Source organism: Gymnoscopelus braueri, assembly GCF_963280865.1.
Source record: "Gymnoscopelus braueri genome assembly, chromosome: 10".
Taxonomy (NCBI): Eukaryota; Metazoa; Chordata; class Actinopteri; order Myctophiformes; family Myctophidae; genus Gymnoscopelus; species Gymnoscopelus braueri.
The window spans coordinates 11,572,960-11,593,797 of NC_137611.1; the positions used below are offsets into that span (position 1 = coordinate 11,572,960).

The 20,838-nt window shown below is 42.6% G+C and overlaps 2 protein-coding genes across 2 annotated transcripts in view; both read left to right on the top strand.

Annotated features, from left to right (window-relative positions):
- Positions 1-13,767, top strand: part of klb (klotho beta) — a gene marked incomplete at its 3' end in the record, with an annotated part of 28,068 nt that extends 14,301 nt beyond the window's left edge. The window contains exons 6-16 of the mRNA XM_080439698.1: positions 3,499-3,554; positions 4,026-4,177; positions 4,422-4,626; positions 5,236-5,593; positions 6,887-7,400; positions 8,185-8,456; positions 8,648-8,904; positions 9,016-9,941; positions 11,229-11,354; positions 12,098-12,438; positions 13,660-13,767. Coding sequence (XP_080295824.1) covers positions 3,499-3,554; positions 4,026-4,177; positions 4,422-4,626; positions 5,236-5,593; positions 6,887-7,400; positions 8,185-8,456; positions 8,648-8,904; positions 9,016-9,941; positions 11,229-11,354; positions 12,098-12,438; positions 13,660-13,767 — 3,315 coding nt within the window. The remainder of the gene's footprint in view (positions 1-3,498; positions 3,555-4,025; positions 4,178-4,421; positions 4,627-5,235; positions 5,594-6,886; positions 7,401-8,184; positions 8,457-8,647; positions 8,905-9,015; positions 9,942-11,228; positions 11,355-12,097; positions 12,439-13,659) is intronic.
- A 3,634-nt stretch (positions 13,768-17,401) lies between these two features.
- On the top strand, positions 17,402-18,574 carry LOC308093364 (deoxyhypusine synthase-like; the record flags this gene model as incomplete). The annotated part of the gene is made up of 1 exon (XM_080439699.1): positions 17,402-18,574. Exon 1 carries the CDS (start codon positions 17,411-17,413, stop codon positions 18,572-18,574), a length of 1,164 nt encoding a protein of 387 aa, XP_080295825.1. The 5' UTR covers positions 17,402-17,410.
- Positions 18,575-20,838: the final 2,264 nt, after the last annotated feature.

Genomic DNA, 20,838 nt, shown 5'->3' on the forward strand with positions numbered 1-20,838 from the left:
TCTCTCTCTGACCTTGTCCGTGACCCGCTACGGTCCCGTAGAGGACCACATTTCTGATGTGGTCCACCCATGTGCAGTGGTGTAAAGTAACTAAGTACATTTAGTCAAGTACTGTACTTAAGTACACTTTTGAGGTATTTTTTACTTTACTGTAACAGATCTACAAGCCCACAATGCGTCGCATTGTGAGCTTGTTGATCTGCTATTTTCAAAAGACTTTTAGACATTTGAAAACTTGAAATGGGGCATTCTGCATAATGAGTATTCTTTTACTTTTGGTACTTTATGTACATTTTGATGCCGATACTTTTGTACTTTTACGTGCGTGCGTGCGTGCGTGCGTGTCTGCAGTGTGAACTACATCTTAAGATCCAGTGTCTCTGGAAACAGCTTCTAGATACGTAAAATCAGAAAAACTGATTCTAATTCAATGTTTTATTTACAATTGAAAAGGGAAACGGAACTGGTGGTGAGTGCCAAATCAAAATGAAAAATAAAATAAAATAAAAACTAACTACTGAATGAAAATAAGGGGTGGCACTCACGCCTAATCTAGCGTGTTTAACATAAGATATCTACAAGATGAAAATCTTACCTACGGTAGGTTTCCCGGATAGAAACAGAAAATGCTTCACAGAAGGCTCAAGGCTGAGACAAATACTCACACTAACAATAACACGAACAGGCCTCCTGAATCGCTGCCCTCCCTCCTGTCTAGCATCAGGGTCTCGAGCTCTGCCGTGTTGTTAGCTCTATATACTGTTGAGCCGCAGTGCTTCTACGTATGGTGGTGCACTTCTTGCCTTTCCTGGCTGTGCCCTGGGATGGCTCCCACAGTGTCAGTTCTCCTGCCATTTCCGCGTGCCTGACGCAGTGCCCTGCCAGCCTCATACTTCTCTCTCTGACCTTGTCCATAACCCAATGCAACGCATTGTGAGCTTGTTGATCTGCTATTTTCAAAAGACTTTTAGACATTTGAAAACTTGAAATGGGGCATTCTGCATAATGAGTATTCTTTTACTTTTGGTACTTTATGTACATTTTGATGCCAATACTTTTGTACTTTTACTTAAGTAAATTTAGAATTCGACTTTTACTTGTAAGGTAGTATTTCTACATTGCAGTATTGATACTTTTTCTTAAGTAAAGCAATTGAATACTTTTTCCACCACTGGTGGTTAGTCAGCAGCAGCAGAATCAGATCAACGTAGAGGCTGTTCTCAGCGGTCAAGTGCTGATGCAATCTATGAATCACACAGAGTCACAGACGACACGCTTGGCACAATTTGTTCCCAGAAAAATCAAATTTTCAGTATTATTAACCGGAGGCAAGCTGTAATTTCTGTGACTTTTATTCAATAAACGTGTTTGATGTGTGACTCTATTGGAAATTAATGTTCCACCTCCAGCGATGGAGAGTAACAAAGTACATTTACTTGAGTACTGTACTTTAGTAGTAGTAAGTAGTAGTAGTAATAGTAAAAAACTGTACTTTACTTGAGTATTGTCCTCCACTACATTTCAAACAAAAATATTGTACTTTTGACCCCACTGCATTTCAAGGAATTTATGGAGAAAGTTCATTATGATACCCTATTTCAAATAGTGAAAATAGGAAATAGCAGATCTACAAGCTCACAATGCATCATTATGTGATGCGTTGTGAGCTTCTATTCTATAGATCTACTATTATGGATATATTTGTCATATTTTTTTGGGGAAATCTTGTGTCACATTTTAATACAGCAATGCGGTGCAGTGTAGCAGTGCGTGCATGCGTGCGTGTCTGCAGTGTGAACTACATCTTAAGATCACAGTCCAGACTAATGATTGACTAAAGTTCTTCCTTTATGGCAATACACAGCAGCCATTAAAACTCTGCGTGGGTCCACACAAGAATAGGAACATTATTTTTTCCTCCGATTTGTTACCATTGAGGTGTTCCTATATGACATTTGGAGAAAACAGTGTATTTAATTGCATTGTAAAGCCAATAAAGTAATTGGATGGAATGTCCTCAATGGTATAGCAATAGAAATGTGTGTGAAGGTCAGTGGTGAAAGTATACTCCAATGTTTTACTTAAGTAAAAGTTGGAATAATGTAGAAATACTGTAAAAGTCCTGTATTGAAATGTTTACTGGAATAAAAGTACAAACGTATTGGCATCAAAATATACTTAAACGTACTCATTATTAATGGCTGATTTAGACATTTCTAAAATTTTTAATCTAGCAAACCTTTAAAAATAATGCTGATATACAAGCTCATAACACGCTATGCATTGTGAGCTTGCAGATCAGCTATTTTCGAATACTGTAGCTTAAGTACTGTATAAAACTGGGCTTAAGTGGTAAATGTATGTTTTGTAATAATAAAGTTTCAAATAATCATAGAGGAGTAAAAACGTACATTTGCCACAGAGAAGTAAAGTAAAAGTACCTCAAAATTGTACAGTACTAGAGTAAATGTACTTAGTTACTTTCCACCGCTGGTGCAGGTTGTGTGACACAGGGGAGGGACAGAGTGGGAGGGACAGACAGACACGTCAGTCTAACCAGGTTAACATGCTACCATCACCTTCCATCCACCGCCATTCAGATAACAGACAATCAGGCTATAAACACCACTCTGCTTTGTCTGCCATTGCTTTGGCCAGAACTTCTACTTCCAGTGCTCTGTCCATCCAGTGTCTCTGGAAACAGCTTCTAGATACGTAAAATCAGAGAATATACAAATGCGGGACGTACAGAAGATTATGTCCATCAGACTCTAGTTGGACAAGGAAGTCTCCATGCAGAAGAGGAAGTCAGAGATGATATGGGGTCTTATCTCTGTCCCGGAAAAACTGTACGACTTTGGGTCACAGTAGTGGAGACTGTGCTGGTATGTCTCCATAAGATATCTCTATATTTTGTTTCTTAGATTTGTTTCCTCGACCACAAATATAATGGGTTTTAGACAGCATGTTATCTAGACAGATGCTAGGTTCATTAGTATCCTATAGTTTCAATTGTATAGAATGGTATTTACAGTAAGATAGCATGTTGTATACACATGCAAGGTTAGTTGTTTATCCTATGTCTTTGGTGCACTGCACTTCTCTCTGCACTATATACTGTATATGATTATTTACCTTGTTTATTGACTATATAGAGTTCTTGCTTACACTCCTTATTCTGATCTCATGCTTGTAAGTATGTCGCTCGGGAAGAGAGTGTCTGGTAATTGCCTACATTGTAATTGTAAATTGTAATCTTTGTTTTAGTTGGATTGTAGAAGATGTCTCCAGGTTGATGTTGGTCCTAAATGGATTGTAGAAGACGTCTCCAGGTTGATGTTGGTCCTAAATGGATTGTAGAAGACGTCTCCAGGTTGATGTTGGTCCTAAATGGATTGTAGAAGACGTCTCCAGGTTGATGTTGGTCCTAAATGGATTGTAGAGGACGAAGATTGATGTTTCTCACTTCTTCATCTTGGATCTCATGTCTTCCATCAGTGGACTCCTGATGTTGCTGCAGACGTCTCCCCTGTCCAGAGGATTTCTGAACCAAAGTACACTTGTCCATGGCAGCAACTATATCGTTCATTTTCATATTGATTATTCTATAATTTCCCTTTTCGATTAATCGAATAATCGAGAACCGCCTTTTTTAAATATAATTTGTATTTTTTTTAGTAATTCAACAAATTGACACAGAAAATTTCAAATAGATTTTTAATAATCGATTAAATAGATAAGTCTGTTTACGTCGCGTTGTGAGCTAAGCACGTAAGCCCTACTTTATACTTCGTTGCGCAGCCCTGTCGCACAAAACCGCCAAAAACAGCCGATCTACAAGCTCACAACACATCGTGATGCGACGTGTTGTGAGCTTGTAGATCGTCTGTTTTCGCACCTTTTTATACATTTTGAAAGACAAAAGAAAAGCAAAAGTCTTTTTTTTTTCGCCCCCAAAATCGATTATTTAGTATGTTCCTTCAATGTCCTCCGTGCTTCCTTCTCTCCCTGCTGGTGTTGTGGAGCATCTCAACCAATCACAGCTCTCTGGGGGAGGAGCTCGTCCCAGACCCCACCAGTCACGGCTCTGTGGGGCGGGGCAGGAGGGTGTGGCAGCGGCCCCCGCCAGATCCCACCAATCACAGCCAGTATTTCCTTCATGGCACCTTCCCGCCCGGTAGGCTGCCTGCAACTATCGATTATTATATTATTATTGTTATACTTTTTTGCATTTTCAATACACTTGATATTGTTTATAAATCAACCAATCAATGTGAAAACATTCTAATAGATGTATTATAATCGACTATAAGCCAGTTAGTCTGATTAAGCACTTAAGTCCTATTTTTCACTTTGTGGTTTTATTTTTTATAATTGATTAAACCTGTTAATTCGATCAACTGTTGTGCGCCTACCTCCAGGCTTCCTGTGGGGTACAGGAACGTCTGCCCAGCAGAGCGAGGGGTCCTGGGACAGCGAGGGGAAAGGAGCCTCCATTTGGGACCGCTACCAGAGCTCTGATGTGACCCATGATGTGTCCAACAGCAGTGACAGCTGGGAGGAGGACGTTGAGGCTCTGGGGTTCCTGGGGGTTCAAACCTACTCCTTCTCTCTCTCCTGGCCAAGGTTACATTTGTCATTTCATTTTGACTTCATGTTTTCAATTTCAGTTTAATGGATTAGAAATGGATTAGTTTTTGTTTAGTCTTTATTGGTTTTAGTGTTATATTTAGTTCTGCAATGAACGTGTTTGGCCAATTTCATCCAATCAGGAGAGAGAACCAACCCATTTATCAGCTTAAATGTCATAGTGTTCCAGTTCCAATTTGGTTTCATCACTTCCAATTGCACTTGTTTATCCTGTATCTCCTATATGAGTTCTCTCCTCCTGATTGGATCAAATTGGTATCCTGACCTCAAAACGCATTTTCTCTCTCTCTAAAGAGCTGGAGAAACAGGGATACCCCTGGTACTGAACAAACACTCAATTCTTTGAGACACACATCCGGGTTTTTGACCAATACGCACCGATTTTGGAACAACTGACGTTTTTTGGGGGCTAAACAAAGGCATCACGTGACGTTGATCCCTTTCTCCTATTCGCTCTTACTAGGACATGACGTATGTGCAGACAGAAGAATAGCAATGATTACTATCAGAATATAGAGTTAACACTTACTGTACTTCAACCAAAAAAAAACGTTAACTATAATATTAACCTTGCTCCTGCCCCAGACTCTTCCCTGACGGGAACGCCGCCGGTCCACCGAACGCTGCGGCCGTGCAGCACTACAGCCGTCTGCTGGACAGGCTTCTGATGCAGGGAATTGAACCGGTCGTCACTCTGTACCACTGGGACCTGCCCCAGACCCTGCAGGACGTCTACGGAGGATGGAAGAATGACAGCCTGGTGGCGCTGTTTGACGCGTACGCGACCTTCTGCTTCCGAGCGTACGGCGGCCGGGTGAAGTACTGGCTCACCATGCATAACCCCGCCCTGGTGGCCGTGCAGGGGTACGGCACGGGGGTCCACGCCCCCGGAGAGGTGGGGGGGCTCTCTGCCTCGCTCACTGTGGCCCACAACCTGATTAGGGTAAGACGCTGGTTCTCAAATTTAGGGTCTGGGGACCCCTGAGGATCCTTGAGGGGCTCCTCAGCAAAATGAGGAACACTTTAAACTCTTATGCCCTGTTTTGTATTTCAGCTATTCGAAAATAGCTAATCAACAAGCTCACAAAGCATCACATCGCAACACATTATGAACTTGTAGATCATGCTCTTTTAAAAAGGAATCTTGACAAACCTTGACACATCTTCTACTGTATACGGTATGGGGATCACTGGTGCAACGTCTTTTCAAATGGGGGCCTGCGGCCAAATACATATGATTTTTGGGGTCCTTATCATGAAAATTTTTGCGAACCGCTGGGGTTAGATACTCAGGGTCAATGGGCTGTGGTGGACAGTAACTAAGTACGTTTACTTGAGTACTGTAAGTACGAATTAAGCACTTAAATATCAGTAAGTATAAGTATAAGTATCTTATCTTTAAAATAATCTATTTTAAAGGGTGAAAATAACTGATTGTTGTTTTGACCATTGTTTTTGTTTTGTTAAAAATGTCTGTACTCTGTAAATTGTACTTTTGAGTACGTACGTATTTTTATAAGCAAGTACTCCAGTACAAATTTGACTGAGCAACTTTCACTAGTAGATGAGTAATATTTGACCAAGAGCATCTATGCTTTGACTTCAGTACTGGGGTCGAGTCCACCATGGTGTCAGGTGATGTTTATAATATTGTTCGACTCTAACAACAAAGCACACCGTCAGACAGCCTGACTTTGAACTTTGAACGGCGTCTTTTATCAGCTCCTGCTGGTCTGGCAATGTTGACATCTTAAAGGATTTTACGTGCACACTCACTGTGTCACTCAGACTGTGTGTGTGTGTGTGTGTGTGTGTGTGTGTGTGTGTGTGTGTGTGTGTGTGTGTGTGTGTGTGTGTGTGTGTGTGTGTGTGTGTCGTAGCCTCGAACGAAGAGAACTTTGTCATTCAATCGTTGCAAAAAATGATCAATTACAAACTAAACATACTGGCTGAGGAAACTTACATTTTTCAAACATGTCAGATGAAAAGATAAAAAATATTTATTTCACCTAAGGGAATAAGACTGGTAAACAGATTATTTGGGTCATAGGGTCAAAGTTCTTCACAGGAGAGAAATGGTGCATGATATGAAGTTATGACCTCATTAAACACATTACAGCAGTTAAAATGCTGCAGTGATTCAATGTTGAATTTATTCAATTATGTATTAATTTATATTTACTTCTTATTTATGTATTTATTCATTCATGTATTTATTTTTGCTTCTATGTTCCAGGCACATTCCAAAGCATGGCACACGTACAACAACCACTTCCGACCCGCCCAGAAGGGGGCGGTATCCATTGCCCTGGGTTCTCATTGGGTCCAACCACCAAGAGGCCAGTCCAACCCGGAGAACGTGGAGCGCTGCCAGGAGTCCGTAGAAGCGGTGCTGGGCTGGTTCGCTAACCCCATCTTCATAGACGGTGATTACCCACAATCCATGAGATCCAGACATGGACACCTGCTGCCTCACTTCACACCAGAGGAGAAGCAGTCCGTGTGGGGAACCGCTGACTTTTTTGCGCTGTCCTTTGGGCCTAACAACCTCCGTATGGGCCGGAACCTGGCAAACTATGGGCAGACGGTGTCCCCGGACCTGAGGAGCATCCTGGGCTGGATAAAGCTGGAGTATGGGGACCAGAAGGTGCTGGTGGCAGAGGCGGGCTGGTTCTCTGAAAGCAGCGTGGGGACAGACGACACAGTGAACATGTACCTGATGAAGAGATTCATCAACCAGGTCCTACAAGGTGAGCTGAGCTGTTGAGAGAAACAGCCTTTGAGGAACAAAGACTATAAGGGGCCCCATCTTCTGCCCGGTGCAAAGTGGCACTGGCCTATATCATCATCACTCTGGTGAGGAAAGGGCTCACTAGAGTGGTGAGAAAAGAGAGAGAGTCCTCAAAGTGTGGTGCGGAGGCCCCCAGGGGCCCTTGAGGGGTACCCAGCAAAATGAGGAATACTTTAACAGCCCTTTTTGGGCGGTGAAACCGCCCCTATAAGTGAGGTTTGGATATTTGTACAACAAATCCTGCGCTGTGATTGGCCAAAAATTACCCCGCCTAACCCTGCACCGTGATTGGCCAATCACAGTCTATTCAGGACTGTGATTGGCCAGTGTCACATGACACATGTGCATAGCCCTATATAAGAAAAAAACATAAGTTTTTTTTTAAGTTATGGTTTCTTCCATCATAAAGAGTGTTTCAATAAATGTATTTATTATTTGTACATGATTGGTTGACTCCATTCAGTATTGTGATTAGCTAGCAAGACACCGCCCACTTCACACAGGGTGTGATTTTTTCAATGTTTTCAGCAATTCGAAAACAGCAGATATGCAAGCTCAGAATGTGTCGCAATGTGATGTATTGTGAGCTTGTAAGGATATGCTGTTTTAGAAACAAATTAAAAAAATCTTGACAAATCTTCTCTTATGTCGGGTCCCAGGCACAAAATCTTTTCAGATGGGGGTCAATTTGAATGAAAATGTTTGAGAACCACTCCGATCTATATGTATTCATTTTGTTTCAGCGGTCACGTTGGACGGGGTGCGAGTGTTTGGCTACACTGCCTGGTCTCTGGTGGACGGATATGAGTGGAATTATGGGTACAGCGTGAGGCGGGGCCTATTCTACGTCGACTTCAGTCAACCAATCCGAACCAGGCTGCCTAAGACCAGCGCTCTGTACTACAGACGCGTCATCAAGGACAACGGTTTCCCGGGCAACGATGAGACACTCCAACACATCAAGGGGAGTTTCCCCTGCAGCTTCCAGTGGGGCGTGGCTGACTCCACCCTCCAGGTAAACAAACTGACTCCACCCAGCAGGTAAACAAACAGACACGGGGAGTGGCTGACTCCACCCTTTTGGAGAACTTCTTTCTTTGCTTGAGTATGTTCATTTTTGTATACTTTATACTCGGAGGACGTCTTCTACTTGGTCTTCTACCACTGTTCATAAGTGATTGAATGGTGTGTGTCTGCTCATTACAGGTGCGATTCCATCCGTTCTCCCCTCAGTTTACTGACCCTCACCTGTACAGTTGGAACCTGACGGGGGACGGGTCGTTAAGGCCGGTGTCAGGGGTCAATCTGCACACCAGAGGACCTCAGTGCACTGACTACCTCTCCATCCCCGCCCGGCTCCGCCTACTGGATGCCACCGGTATTACACACTACCGCTTTGCCCTGAACTGGTCTCTGATTCTACCCCAGGGAGACCTCTCTGTTGTCAACACTGATGTTCTGAGGTGTGTATACACACATACAGTAGAGATGCATACATGTGCACGCACGCACGCACGCACGCACGCACGCACGCACGTACGTACGTGTCTATTTAACCTTGTTCTTTCCTAAAGGTACTACCGCTGTGTCCTGATTGAGCTCCATAAGCTGGGCCTGGAGGCTTTGGTGACTCTCTACTACCCCACACACAGAGCTCCACTGCTGGGTTTGCCCGCTCCGCTGCATGCCTCCGGGAGTTGGCTGAACCAGAGTACAGTAGAGGCCTTCCTGGATTACGCAGCACTCTGCTACCGGGAGTTGGGTCCTTGGGTCGGGCGCTGGATCACAATCAACGAACCCAACAGAGTGCTGGATGTTTATCCCGTAGGGGAAGAGCAGCATCATGCGGCTCATAACCTTCTTCTGGCCCATGCCAGAGCCTGGAGGCTCTATGAGAGAGAATTCTCCAGTCAACAGGGGGCGCAGGTGTCCCTGGCTCTGCACGCCGACTGGGCAGAACCCGCCAACCCCTTCCTGGAGTCCCACACGGCTGCGGCCCAGAGATTCCTTCTTTTCGAACTCGGCCGCTTCTTAGACCCGTTGCTGGGGACCGCATATAAGGAGAGGGGGGACAAAGGGGGCGATTACCCGACAGAACTGAAGGCATACCTGGAGGAGAGAGCTCTGGCCATGGGCCTCCCTGGATCTCCACTACCTCGCTTTACAGAGACAGAGAAGGAGGAGATCAGAGGGACGTTGGGTTTCATTGCTCTAAACCACTTCACCACGCGATTAGTGTCTCCTTATCCGTCCCAACCATACCTCAAACGGCCTCCAGACCATGGTTGTCTTCTCCTCACCGATCCCACCTGGTCCACCTCGGGCCGGGGGCAGGCTCTGGTGCCCTGGGGCCTGCGGAAGGTGCTGGGATGGGTGTCAGAGAGGTATGGAGGAGCTCTGCCTGTGGTTGTCACAGCCAGTGGCGTGGATGACCAGGCCCTTGTGGAGGACAGGCTCAGGCAGTACTACATCAGGAGCTATCTGCAGGAGGCTCTCAAAGGTTGGTCTCATGTTTACAATACTCAAAGTCTTCCAAGTGTTTTGTAGACGGTGTGCATAACTGTAGTCCCAGGTTTTCATAAGGTAGAGTACCCGTTTCCTGTTGGGGTTCATTTTCCTGCAGCTTGTTTGATTGGCTCGGCAGCAGATTTGAACTGGAAACACATGGGAAGGTGTCGAAAAAAACATCCTTCAACATTAAGGTTATAATGATCGATAGAACATTGATGTATCATTCACTGACTCATCGATGATAATTTTATCGTCTTTTTATTCACCCACTGTAAAACCCTGGCTTCATGGCAAACCTTTGAAACCATAAACCTTCAGAGATGGACAACAGCAACAAGACTATCAGAGTTATATTAATTCACACTAACTTTAATATCTCCTCTCATCAGTGCATGTGTGGACTAGCCGCTCGCGTATTGTGCAAGCAAAACATTGCTATAACTCCACCAATTTCTACTAACTGCAATAAAAAGCAGATTAAAATATACAGTATATATTTATACCTTGTATATATTGCAGTTATATTATAGATCCAATATAAGTTATGCTTTTAACCACATGAACTCTAGCGTCCTTATTCTGGGGAGATCAAGCTCACAAAGCGCCGGGTGCAACGCGTTGTGAGCTTGTAGATCGGCTATTCTCGCCAGAGATTTGGTGTAGAGGGAAAAAAGAAAGGAGACTATTATAGAGCCCTGGGGCACTTATGAATTCAGCGTTACATGTGTTCAGTGGTGTAAAGTAGCTAAGTACATAACTTAAGTACTGTACTTAAGTACAGTCAAATTAAACTTTTACTTTACTGGAATATTTCCATTTTTCAATACTTTTACTTCTACTCCACTACATCTCAGAGGAAAATAGTGTACTTTTACTACAATTATTTGAATACTTTAGTTACTAGTTACTTTGCAGATTTGTATTATAATTACAAAACATACATTAACCTCTTCAGCCCTATATTTACTTTGGCTATTTGAAAATAGCCGATCTACAAGCTCACAACGCGTCACAGCGCGTTATGAGCTTGTAGATCTGCTATTTTCAAAAGATGTCTATACATTTTTTTAATTAGAAATGGGACATTTCTGCATAATGGGTACATATAGATGCCAATACTTTCATAATTTTACTCAAGTACATTTTTTATATCGAACGTTTACTTGTAGCAGAGTATTTTTACATTGTGGTATTGTTACTTTGACTTAAGTAAAAAAAATGGAGTACGTTTTCCTGCATGTGTTTTTATGAATCTTTGAATGGTGTTGTTGTGCAGCTGTCCAGCTGGATGGTGTCAACCTGCAGGGCTTCTACGTGTGGAGGCTCCAGGATGAACATCTCCCACGCTTTGGCCTCTTCTCCTCCACCCACCACCAGTCGAAACCCAAAGCCTCCGTCCAAGGTTATTATTAAATATTTTAAAAAAAATGTGTTTGTTTGAGTTTTAATACATTTAGTATTAGTAGTATTAAGCCCTATTTAATACTTGATTACAATAGTGTCGCATAAAAATACTGCATGTATGCATATAATGCATGGTGAATCGTGTTAATAAAGTATTCAATCAATCAATGTGGCGTGAGCTTATTTATTAAACAAATTAGGGGGGGGGTTGAAAAGTTAAAAACAATGATGTTGTATTGGAAAAAAACATATACATAATATATATATTTATATATATATATATATTTAAATAATCAATTAAATTGATTAGTTCAATTAGCTGTTTTACCCCTAAACAGTAGCTAAGTATATTTACTCAAATATTGTACTTAAGGACACTTTTGCTTCTCAGAGGCTCCACTACAATTATTTGAAAACTTTAGTTACTAGTTACTTTGCGGATATAAATTATTATATTCTAAAACATACATTGACTACTTTAGCCCTATTTTATGTATAGGCTATTTGAAAATAGCCGACCTACAAGCTCACAACGCTGAGCTTGTAGGTCGGCTACTTTCAAACATTTTAGTACTTTTACTTTTGGTACTTTAAGTATATTTTGATGCCAATACTTTTGTACTTGTTCTCAAATAATATTTTGAACACATGGGCCTTTTACTTGTAACACTTTTACTTAAGTAAAACGTACTTTTTCCACCACTGCCCCTAAAACTATTATATCCTTGCCTCTCGCCGCAGCGCTCCGGGAGCTCATCAGCCACGGTGGTTTCCCAGAAGGCAACGCTATAGGAAGCTGTCATCACTCCAGTGAGCCACAGCGGTCTTCTTCTTCCTCTTCTTCATGCACCATCTGTGCACAAATCCTCCAAAACAAACCTGTTCTGCTGCTGGCAGCGTGTCTTCTGCTCTGTGCTGTGGTCATCATCATCATCACCATCATCATCTTCATCACCAGCAAGAGGAGGAGGAACAGGACAAGAGGCAGAAGGAGGATGATGAAGATGAAGGAGGAGGGGGTGGAGGAGGTTTTAGTGTACTCCCTTGCGCCCAATGTCAAACGTCAGACCTGGGACACCAGGGTGACATGACCGATAATTTTAACTGGGGAACCCCCCCACCCTGACAAGCAGTTCCACAGATAAAGATATTGTGAAAATAGCTGATCTACAAGCTCACAACGCCTCGCAGCGTGAGCGTTGTGAGCTTGTAGATCGGCTATTTTCACAATTCTTTCCTCATATTATTTGACAATTTGGCAGATGTTTGACCAGTTTTTATAGAATAGTTTGTTGACAACTTTAAATGGTATTGTACTGTTCTCAGCGTGTCGTCCTTGACAGAAATCAACAGTCAGCCAATCTCTGTTCAATGAAAGTCAGGATTCATCTCAGTTTGCCTTTTATTGAGATGCCGGTGAGACAAGGAGTGAAACTGTAGAACAGAAACACAAAATACACAATCAGCTCAATAACATAACAAACTGAGATGAATCCTGACTTTCATTGAACAGAGTTTGGCTGACTGTTGACTGCTGATTTGTGTCAAGGACGACACGCTGAGAACAGTACAGTGAAAAAGAGATGGGTTCAAGCCAAAAACAAAGAAAGGCAGAGTAGCAGCTTGTGTGTGCACACCATAGACTGTAGTGCACACACACGCTGCTGGAGAAAAACGAACCACTTCTGTGCTGCACACCTGCAATTACTTGCATCAATTATCTAAACGGTGCGCACATGAAATTAGTTCTCCTAATTACACATCACATGTCAACATTAAATGCACACAATACGCCACTAGGGGGTGACTAAAATAAACTAAATGCCTGGGACAGCACAGGTATTTTTTTCTTTTCTTTCTATCTTTTTTTTAGGTATTAAAAAGGTCTTAAAAGTCCTTAAATTGTCACTTCACTGTCATCTGGGGACCCCCCAAAAAATCATGTGGGGACACCTGGGAAGAACTGGGGTAGAGTACTGGAATTCTGTACTCAAGTAAAAGTACAACTACTCCCATAATAAAGTAACATGGTGGCGAACTTTATAGACTGCCAAATGTGTGTATCTGTGTATCTATATTCAACCTAGTGGAATGATGGTCTAAATGCATTGTCTGCAGCCTCTCTCACCAAAGTACTAATTTAGACTTGACTGCAGCTACTCTTGTGTCTGTGAGAATTACCAATTACCTGGCTCCAGTCCATGGAGTCATGGACATTCCGGACATTCATTACTTGACCAGTCAGCATAATCATTCTTGTGGTGTCTCTTATCTTTAGCACGTATCCTTATATGACCATTTAGAATAGCATCTCATCTGTGTACATGAGAGGTGACACCTCAGGGAGCTTCTACCCAGAAGGGCTGTTGCCCTGTGAAGGGCTGGAGAGAGGGCCTGTCAGCCTGCCTTAGCAACCCAGGCTGGCTGGCTCTGACGATCTTCAATAAACGTTTGTTAACCCAAGACCTGAGGCCGATTCTACAAAATGTCTTCTAAATCTAAAATAAACATGTTGTGGTTCTTAAACCTTTTCACGTCATGGACCCCCAAAGTCATATGTATTTGGCCGCGGACCCCCATCTCAAAATACTTTGTTCCAGGGACCCCCCAGAAGCAAAGATTTGAGTTACAAATGTTCGCTTTAAAATATATATATATTCAGAGATTTGCACACATTTTCACTATTTTTCAAAAGTAGCAGAACTACAAGCTCGTAGCGCGGCACTCGGTGCTGCGCCATGAGCTTGTATATCTGCTATTTTTAGCCCAAAGAAATCTAAAATGACACAGATGCGTTCCCGGTCTTAATGGGTTAATTCTTCATCCTTGTGGAACATTACTTTCTTCCATTAATAGTACTCAAGTAAAAAGTGCAATTACTCCCATAATAAAGTACCCAAGTAAACTTATTGATTGGTATTTTGTGCTAATATTGTGGTTAGATTTGTGTGTGTTTGTTTTGTCATGCAGAATGTATCAGTTATTGCTGTTCTGTTCTGTTCAAGGTTCAATGTCAACGTTTCTGTTGTGATGCCAAGACACACTTCTAGCAACCATGTTTTGGCCTATAGCAATAAATGTTCATGATTGTGATATAAGCATATTGTTCAAAATTCTGAACACCTTTAACCAGTATGATAGCATAGCATCATTGTTATGCTGAGCATTGTTGTTGCACACGCTGTACTGGCTGTTAGCTGTATCAATAGGAATGGAAATTACATTTTTTGGGGGTAATTCTTCTGAGTATGTTTTGTTGAGTATATTGATATCCTTTAAAGCTTTAGTTATTACCTGTTGGTATTATAATAAGATTATGCGGTTGCTTTAAATACTTTTGTTTCATTGCTGTCCTAATAAAGACCAAAAATAATACATTAATAACCAATGTAATCATTAAGACAAATATAATAAGTGTGTTCATTGCTGTTATGCACTTGAGTCCACTTAATGAAAAGGTTATCTCAGAACGATGGCAGAAGTGGAAAGTACTGTGTGTGACTCTAGTAAGAATGGTTTAGCTGTGTAGTGTAAATGTGATAACAGGATATGATTAAGCAACCTTTAAATGTCAGATGGCCAGGCCGTTGGGCTGAGGACATGCATCTGCATTTGTGGTTTCTGTTCCTTTCTGTCCTCCTCTAATGTTTTAACTACAGGCTTGATAGAATTGCCCCACCAACAGCTTGCAGAGAAATGCTGAGTCAGAAATAAAAATAATAAATGAAATGAAAATAAATAGGCACCAAGTATGTATTTGTAGCTCATCAACATCATTCAAAAGGTATGAGCCAAAACCTTTTTCAGGAAGCGGCTGTATTTCATTTAACCACTATTGCGACCCCGGGGGTCACAGGCTCAGGCAAAAAATCCTTTACCTTCTGCTTGAAGCAGTCTCTGATTGACATCACTCCCTGTATGAGTTTTACATTTTTTAATATGAAGACATTGCATTTGACCTTCGACCTTAATCTTGTTTTTGTAACTTTGGGCTTAATCTCCTTTTCTCCTCAGGTTTATACCTGTGCCCATATATGTTCACCAACAACTATGATCATTTCCATACTTTTGTAGTTGTAAGATGTATTCTTCCAGTAAATTGTTAAGTTGTATAGATATAGATGACTTGTAAATAAGATTGTTATCTCTTCTTTAAGAGTGATGTGACAATATTGGATTTAGCCGAGGTTCATCCTTGGCCTACTGGGAGTGCGTTAAACGTTTCACGCTGATTGGTCCAGCAGTGCCAGAGATTATTAGCCGTTCACACAGACAGACCAGGGAGAAAACATAATGTTCAGCCTTTGGCCGTCCAGCCCGAGATAATTATAAGAAAACTATCTCCGCTCGTAGTCTTGATGTGGAATGTCCAGTTTTAGGATGTTGCAAACCACAGTTTTCTGTTGCAAGTGGCTGCAAGTTTCAACTCCTCATTACAAATCTCTGGCCTGAACTGCACAACACATATTTCAGCAAAACAGGAAACAGGAGGGAAGGAAACCAGAGCAAGAAACGCACGCACGCACGCACGCACGCACGCACGCACGCACGCACGCACGCACGCACGCACGCACGCACGCACGCACGCACGCACGCACGCACTCAAACGGGGTTATGTAACTAATGTAGTTACAGTATATCAGGGGCTGAGCGGTGCTTTATGTGGTTGCTATGGGGGAGTGAGGGGAGGGGACAGAACGTTGAGAGACGGAGTGGCTTTTACTGTTTAGGGGAAGTGCCGTGCCCCAACCCTGTTATTAGATTACAGTCATCTAGTAACAGTAGGCCTATTGGGCATAGCTGGGGCAGAGCAGAAAAGGGACACAACTGACCCTATACTAGCCTGGTAAACCCTCCCTCCGGAAATCCGGAAAGTTTTCAAAATATTTGAAAACTGCAACAAAAACATAATAATAATAATTAAATATTCTAATCTTTTTTGACACAAAATCAAATTTTTTAATGGTCATGTTTCATGGATGGCTTGGTTCCAGGCTTACAATAATATATATAAATATTTTCAGGAATCTCGATGGGAAAAAATGTATGGGTTTTCTATCTGTGGCACCACAAAATGGCCGCCACATGCTGGCAAAATAAGCAGTTTAAAGGGTTATTGATATAAACTTCCATGCTGTATCTGTTCAGGCTGTGCTGCACACTGACAATTTGTATTAGGCTATGCTATGTTATAGCTGAGAGACTATATCAGATTTCTGCTGGTCCTAAAAAAAAAACTACAAAATTAAACCAACACCAACCAATAGCCACTATTATGCTCAACCTGAACGGCCTAAATTAATTTACTTTGCAAGTAAATCTGGGACTTTTACATCATACTTTTGTCTTGCCAGAATGGACATGAATTAATGTAGGCTCGGTCTTACATTGCTCAAGACAAGCAGCCCCATCTGCTGGATGACTGCGAGAAGTACAAATACAAATACTGTATGTACTCTATACAGCTACATCTAATACAACTAGTTTCCTTTAATTAAATGCATAAATATATCTTAAACATTTTTATAACTCATATGCAATGTCATAATACTTTGCAAATACAGCATACTGTCCAGATATTGTATGCAAAGTACATATTGTTTTACATTCAGTATTCTAATGTATGTATGCATATCATTTTATATTATCTATCTTTATTTCATCATTTATTTTATTTACTTATTACTATCCATATTCCATTTTTCAGTCATTGCTTTGCATACTTATATATAGTCCATATTGTAAATGCTACATATAGCACTACATTTAGGCAAGGGAGTACATTCCTGAATATCTTTTACAAATTGTGAATAGTTATTTTTGTGTGAATATTTTTCACATTTTGTGAACTCATAATCTCCGATCCAGTGTCCCACCAATCCAAATATGGAGTTGCATACTGACGTCATCAATATGATGTCATCAACATGACATCAGAGGGTAGCAGTCCTATGGTATCCCTCATGCTGATATGTTGTTAACTTCTGGCTACAATGATTCCAACCTCACATTTTAACAATTTCTCCTGATCGCTGACACTCACAAATAGAGGAGATGGCAGATCAAGCTCCCCCAATGGCCACAGAGGCGGTCCTTAAACTGAGTGAGGACCTCCCTGAGGACACGCCCAAGATCCGGGGCTATGACTTCAACCAGGGGGTCGACCACCGGGCTCTGCTCCGGTCCTATCTCACCACAGGCTTCCAGGCTAGTAACATGGGCTTGGCCATCGAGCAGATCAACACAATGATAGATAAGCGCCTGGAGCCGATGGAGGCGACAGAGGGGAGCGAGTGGACAGCCACCGGCTCCTCCCACCAGACGGGCTGTACCATCTTCCTCGGTTACACCTCCAACCTCATCAGCTCCGGAGTCAGGGAGAGCATCCGCTACCTAGCGGAGCACAAAATGGTGGATGTGATCGTGACCACAGCCGGAGGCATAGAGGAGGATCTGATCAAGTGCCTGGCTGACACGTTCCTTGGAGACTTTGCCCTGCCTGGCAAGGAGCTGCGCCAGAGAGGTATCAACAGGATAGGGAATCTCCTGGTCCCCAATGCCAATTACTGTAAGTTTGAGGACTGGCTGATGCCCATTTTGGACCAGATGGTACTAGAACAGGATACCGAGGGCACCCGTTGGACACCGTCTAAGATGATCCACCGGTTGGGCAAGGAGATCAACAATCCCGACTCTGTTTACTACTGGGCCTACAAGAATGACATCCCGGTGTTCAGCCCCGCCCTGACAGATGGCTCCCTGGGAGACATGATCTACTTCCACTCCTACAGAAATCCTGGTTTGGTGTTGGACATAGTAGAAGACATCCGTAAATTGAACAGCACAGCGGTGTTTGCCAAACGGACGGGGATGATCATCCTGGGAGGAGGTCTGGTCAAACACCACATAGCCAACGCAAATCTGATGAGAAACGGAGCTGATTATTCAGTGTACGTGAACACAGGTCAGGAATTCGATGGATCCGACTCTGGGGCCAGTCCTGATGAGGCTGTGTCCTGGGGCAAGATCAGAATGGACGCCAAGCCCGTTAAGGTTTATGCAGATGCATCTATAGTCTTCCCCCTGCTGGTGGCTGAGACGTTTGCACTTCACGCAGACAAGATTACAGCAAACAAGACAAGGAATTCCACATCGCTGTTGAATGCGTCGCCACCAACCAGTTACCATTTACATCCAGACTTTGAGACTTTGAAATAATTGATCCCATTAAGGCTGAGGCCGATTTTACAAATGCCTTATAAATCCAGTTAAAAACGTGTGTTTCTATATCAGTGGTGCCCTAACTTTTTCATGTCAAGGAGTCAAGGACCCCCAACATCATATGTATTTGGCCATGGACCCCAATCTCAAAATAGTTTGTCCCAGGGATCCCCAAAAGCAAAGATTTGTACAACGGCGTATTTGTGCCATCTAGGTGAAAAATGCCAAAAAACGTTGGAGGGGGGACAATATAAATCTGAGTTTATAAAGTCGGAAATTTGTGTATTTAAGGTGGCATGTTCCTTTCACTTGATCTAGCCTACCATCACCGCGTCCACTTTTCAATGGGTCTAATCAAATGATACATTGCATTTAGCAAATAGACTACTCTTGAATTCAATTATTTAATAGAAGAACGCTTTATTCAATGCGTTATGGCTACGCGCTGGATGACTTTTGATACATCAGCCTCTGGTTCTGTGCATTCTGAATCCGTACCTAATTGGGGAACCTTACATTGTCCAGATTATACAGTATATGGTTAATGTGTTTGTAGGATCCCTCACTCCTATTTGTGAGGGTGGCGTAGTCATTTCTGGCCGTGCCACATCAGTATCAGTAGACTGATACTGATGTGGCACAGCCATATGAGGAAATGACTACACCCTAATGCAAAGGTTCCCAAACTTTTTCATGGGGACCCCCCAAATAGCTGCGGCCCCCTTTGGCCAGAAAGAAAAAGAAAACTGCATTTATATTATACTACTACTGTAATAAAAAAATGTAAGATGTAATGCAGTTTCCTCAAAGGCGGTTTAAGTGTTGTTGTTGTTGTTGTTGTTGTTTTGTTAAAAATGAGTGTTAAATCACTTTATATAGGCTACTGACAGTAATCATTGCTACAGTGTTAAAGTATGTTAATCATTTGCATGAAAAAAAGTTCCATTCAACACCATAAAAGGAATGCACCAAAGGGTCATGGGCAATGCAAATGAAAACTAGAAGTGCTCTAGTGCTCCTCGGAGCTCCTCGGAGTACCTGTGCTCCTCGGAGCACAGGTCTCCGCCAGGTCAGGTACGTTATTGTGGCCTCCTAGTGGCGCTATAATAGGCCAATGTGTAAAGGGTGCCATTTATTCTTAGGCCATCGGACGGCAATCGGACACTGCATTCATGATTTGAGGCATTTTGTTCCAAAAATGTGTTTTGGTAAATTAGACCTGCTGGTGGCGCAATAACAGGCCAATGTGAAAAGGGTGGCATTTCTTCCTCGGCCTAGTGGGAATGTGCGTGTGAAATGTTACGGAAATTGCAAGCTGCGTGCATAATTTGAGGCATTTTGTTCAAAACGGACCAATCCTGCAAACTTTGGAAGCCAACCTTAGCCAATCAGGATGGAATATGGGAAATCGGACAGATCCGTGTTGATCACATGACTATAGAGATACTGTGTACCAATTTGCATGACGTTTGGATACAATCTGTAGGAGTAAGGTCAAAAAATCACACCCAGTGTGAAGAGAGTGGTGCCTTTGAATTAGTGTAACTGGTTGCATCCTTGTGTTGCAATCAGCTGCAGCTGTTGAGGCCGTGCTCAAACGGACGGGCGGACGGACGGACGGACCCACACACACGGTCAAGTGTAGGAGTGGTTGGCACCACTCAAAAATGTGTTTTGCACAAATCGGTCCCCTGGTGGCGCTATAACAGGCCCATGTGAAAACTTTAGGGCAGAGATTCTGAATTGGCATCCAGGGAGTGTGTTTGCACAGTTTCGGAGCGACCGGGCCAACGGTGCCGGAGATTAGCTGCTAACGGACGCCGGACGGACAGGACACACACACACACACACACACACACACGGACGGACGGACGGACAGGGGGTAAAACATACTCTCTCGCCATGCCTTTCGGCCTGGCGGAGACAATAACAAAAAAAACAACTGATCTACTTTTGTCTTTAATGAGTTTATTATAATCTTTTTTTCAAGTTATATAATGGTATGAGAGTAAGGAAAAGGCTGCACACTCGCCACGATGCAGGATTTATTTGAATGAGAAACCAACTTTTCGACCTCTTCTGCAAGGTCTTCTGCAGGGAATGAAGGTACAATGGTATAACATATTTAATGAATTCAAAGGTTTAACACTGAGCATTGGGTGCCTGCCCTTTTGCCTCAACGTGCCCTTTTCTCTACCCCTAATGCAACACAGGCATTCCATCACGATGAACTGGACATTCAATTCCATTGATTGTTGTTG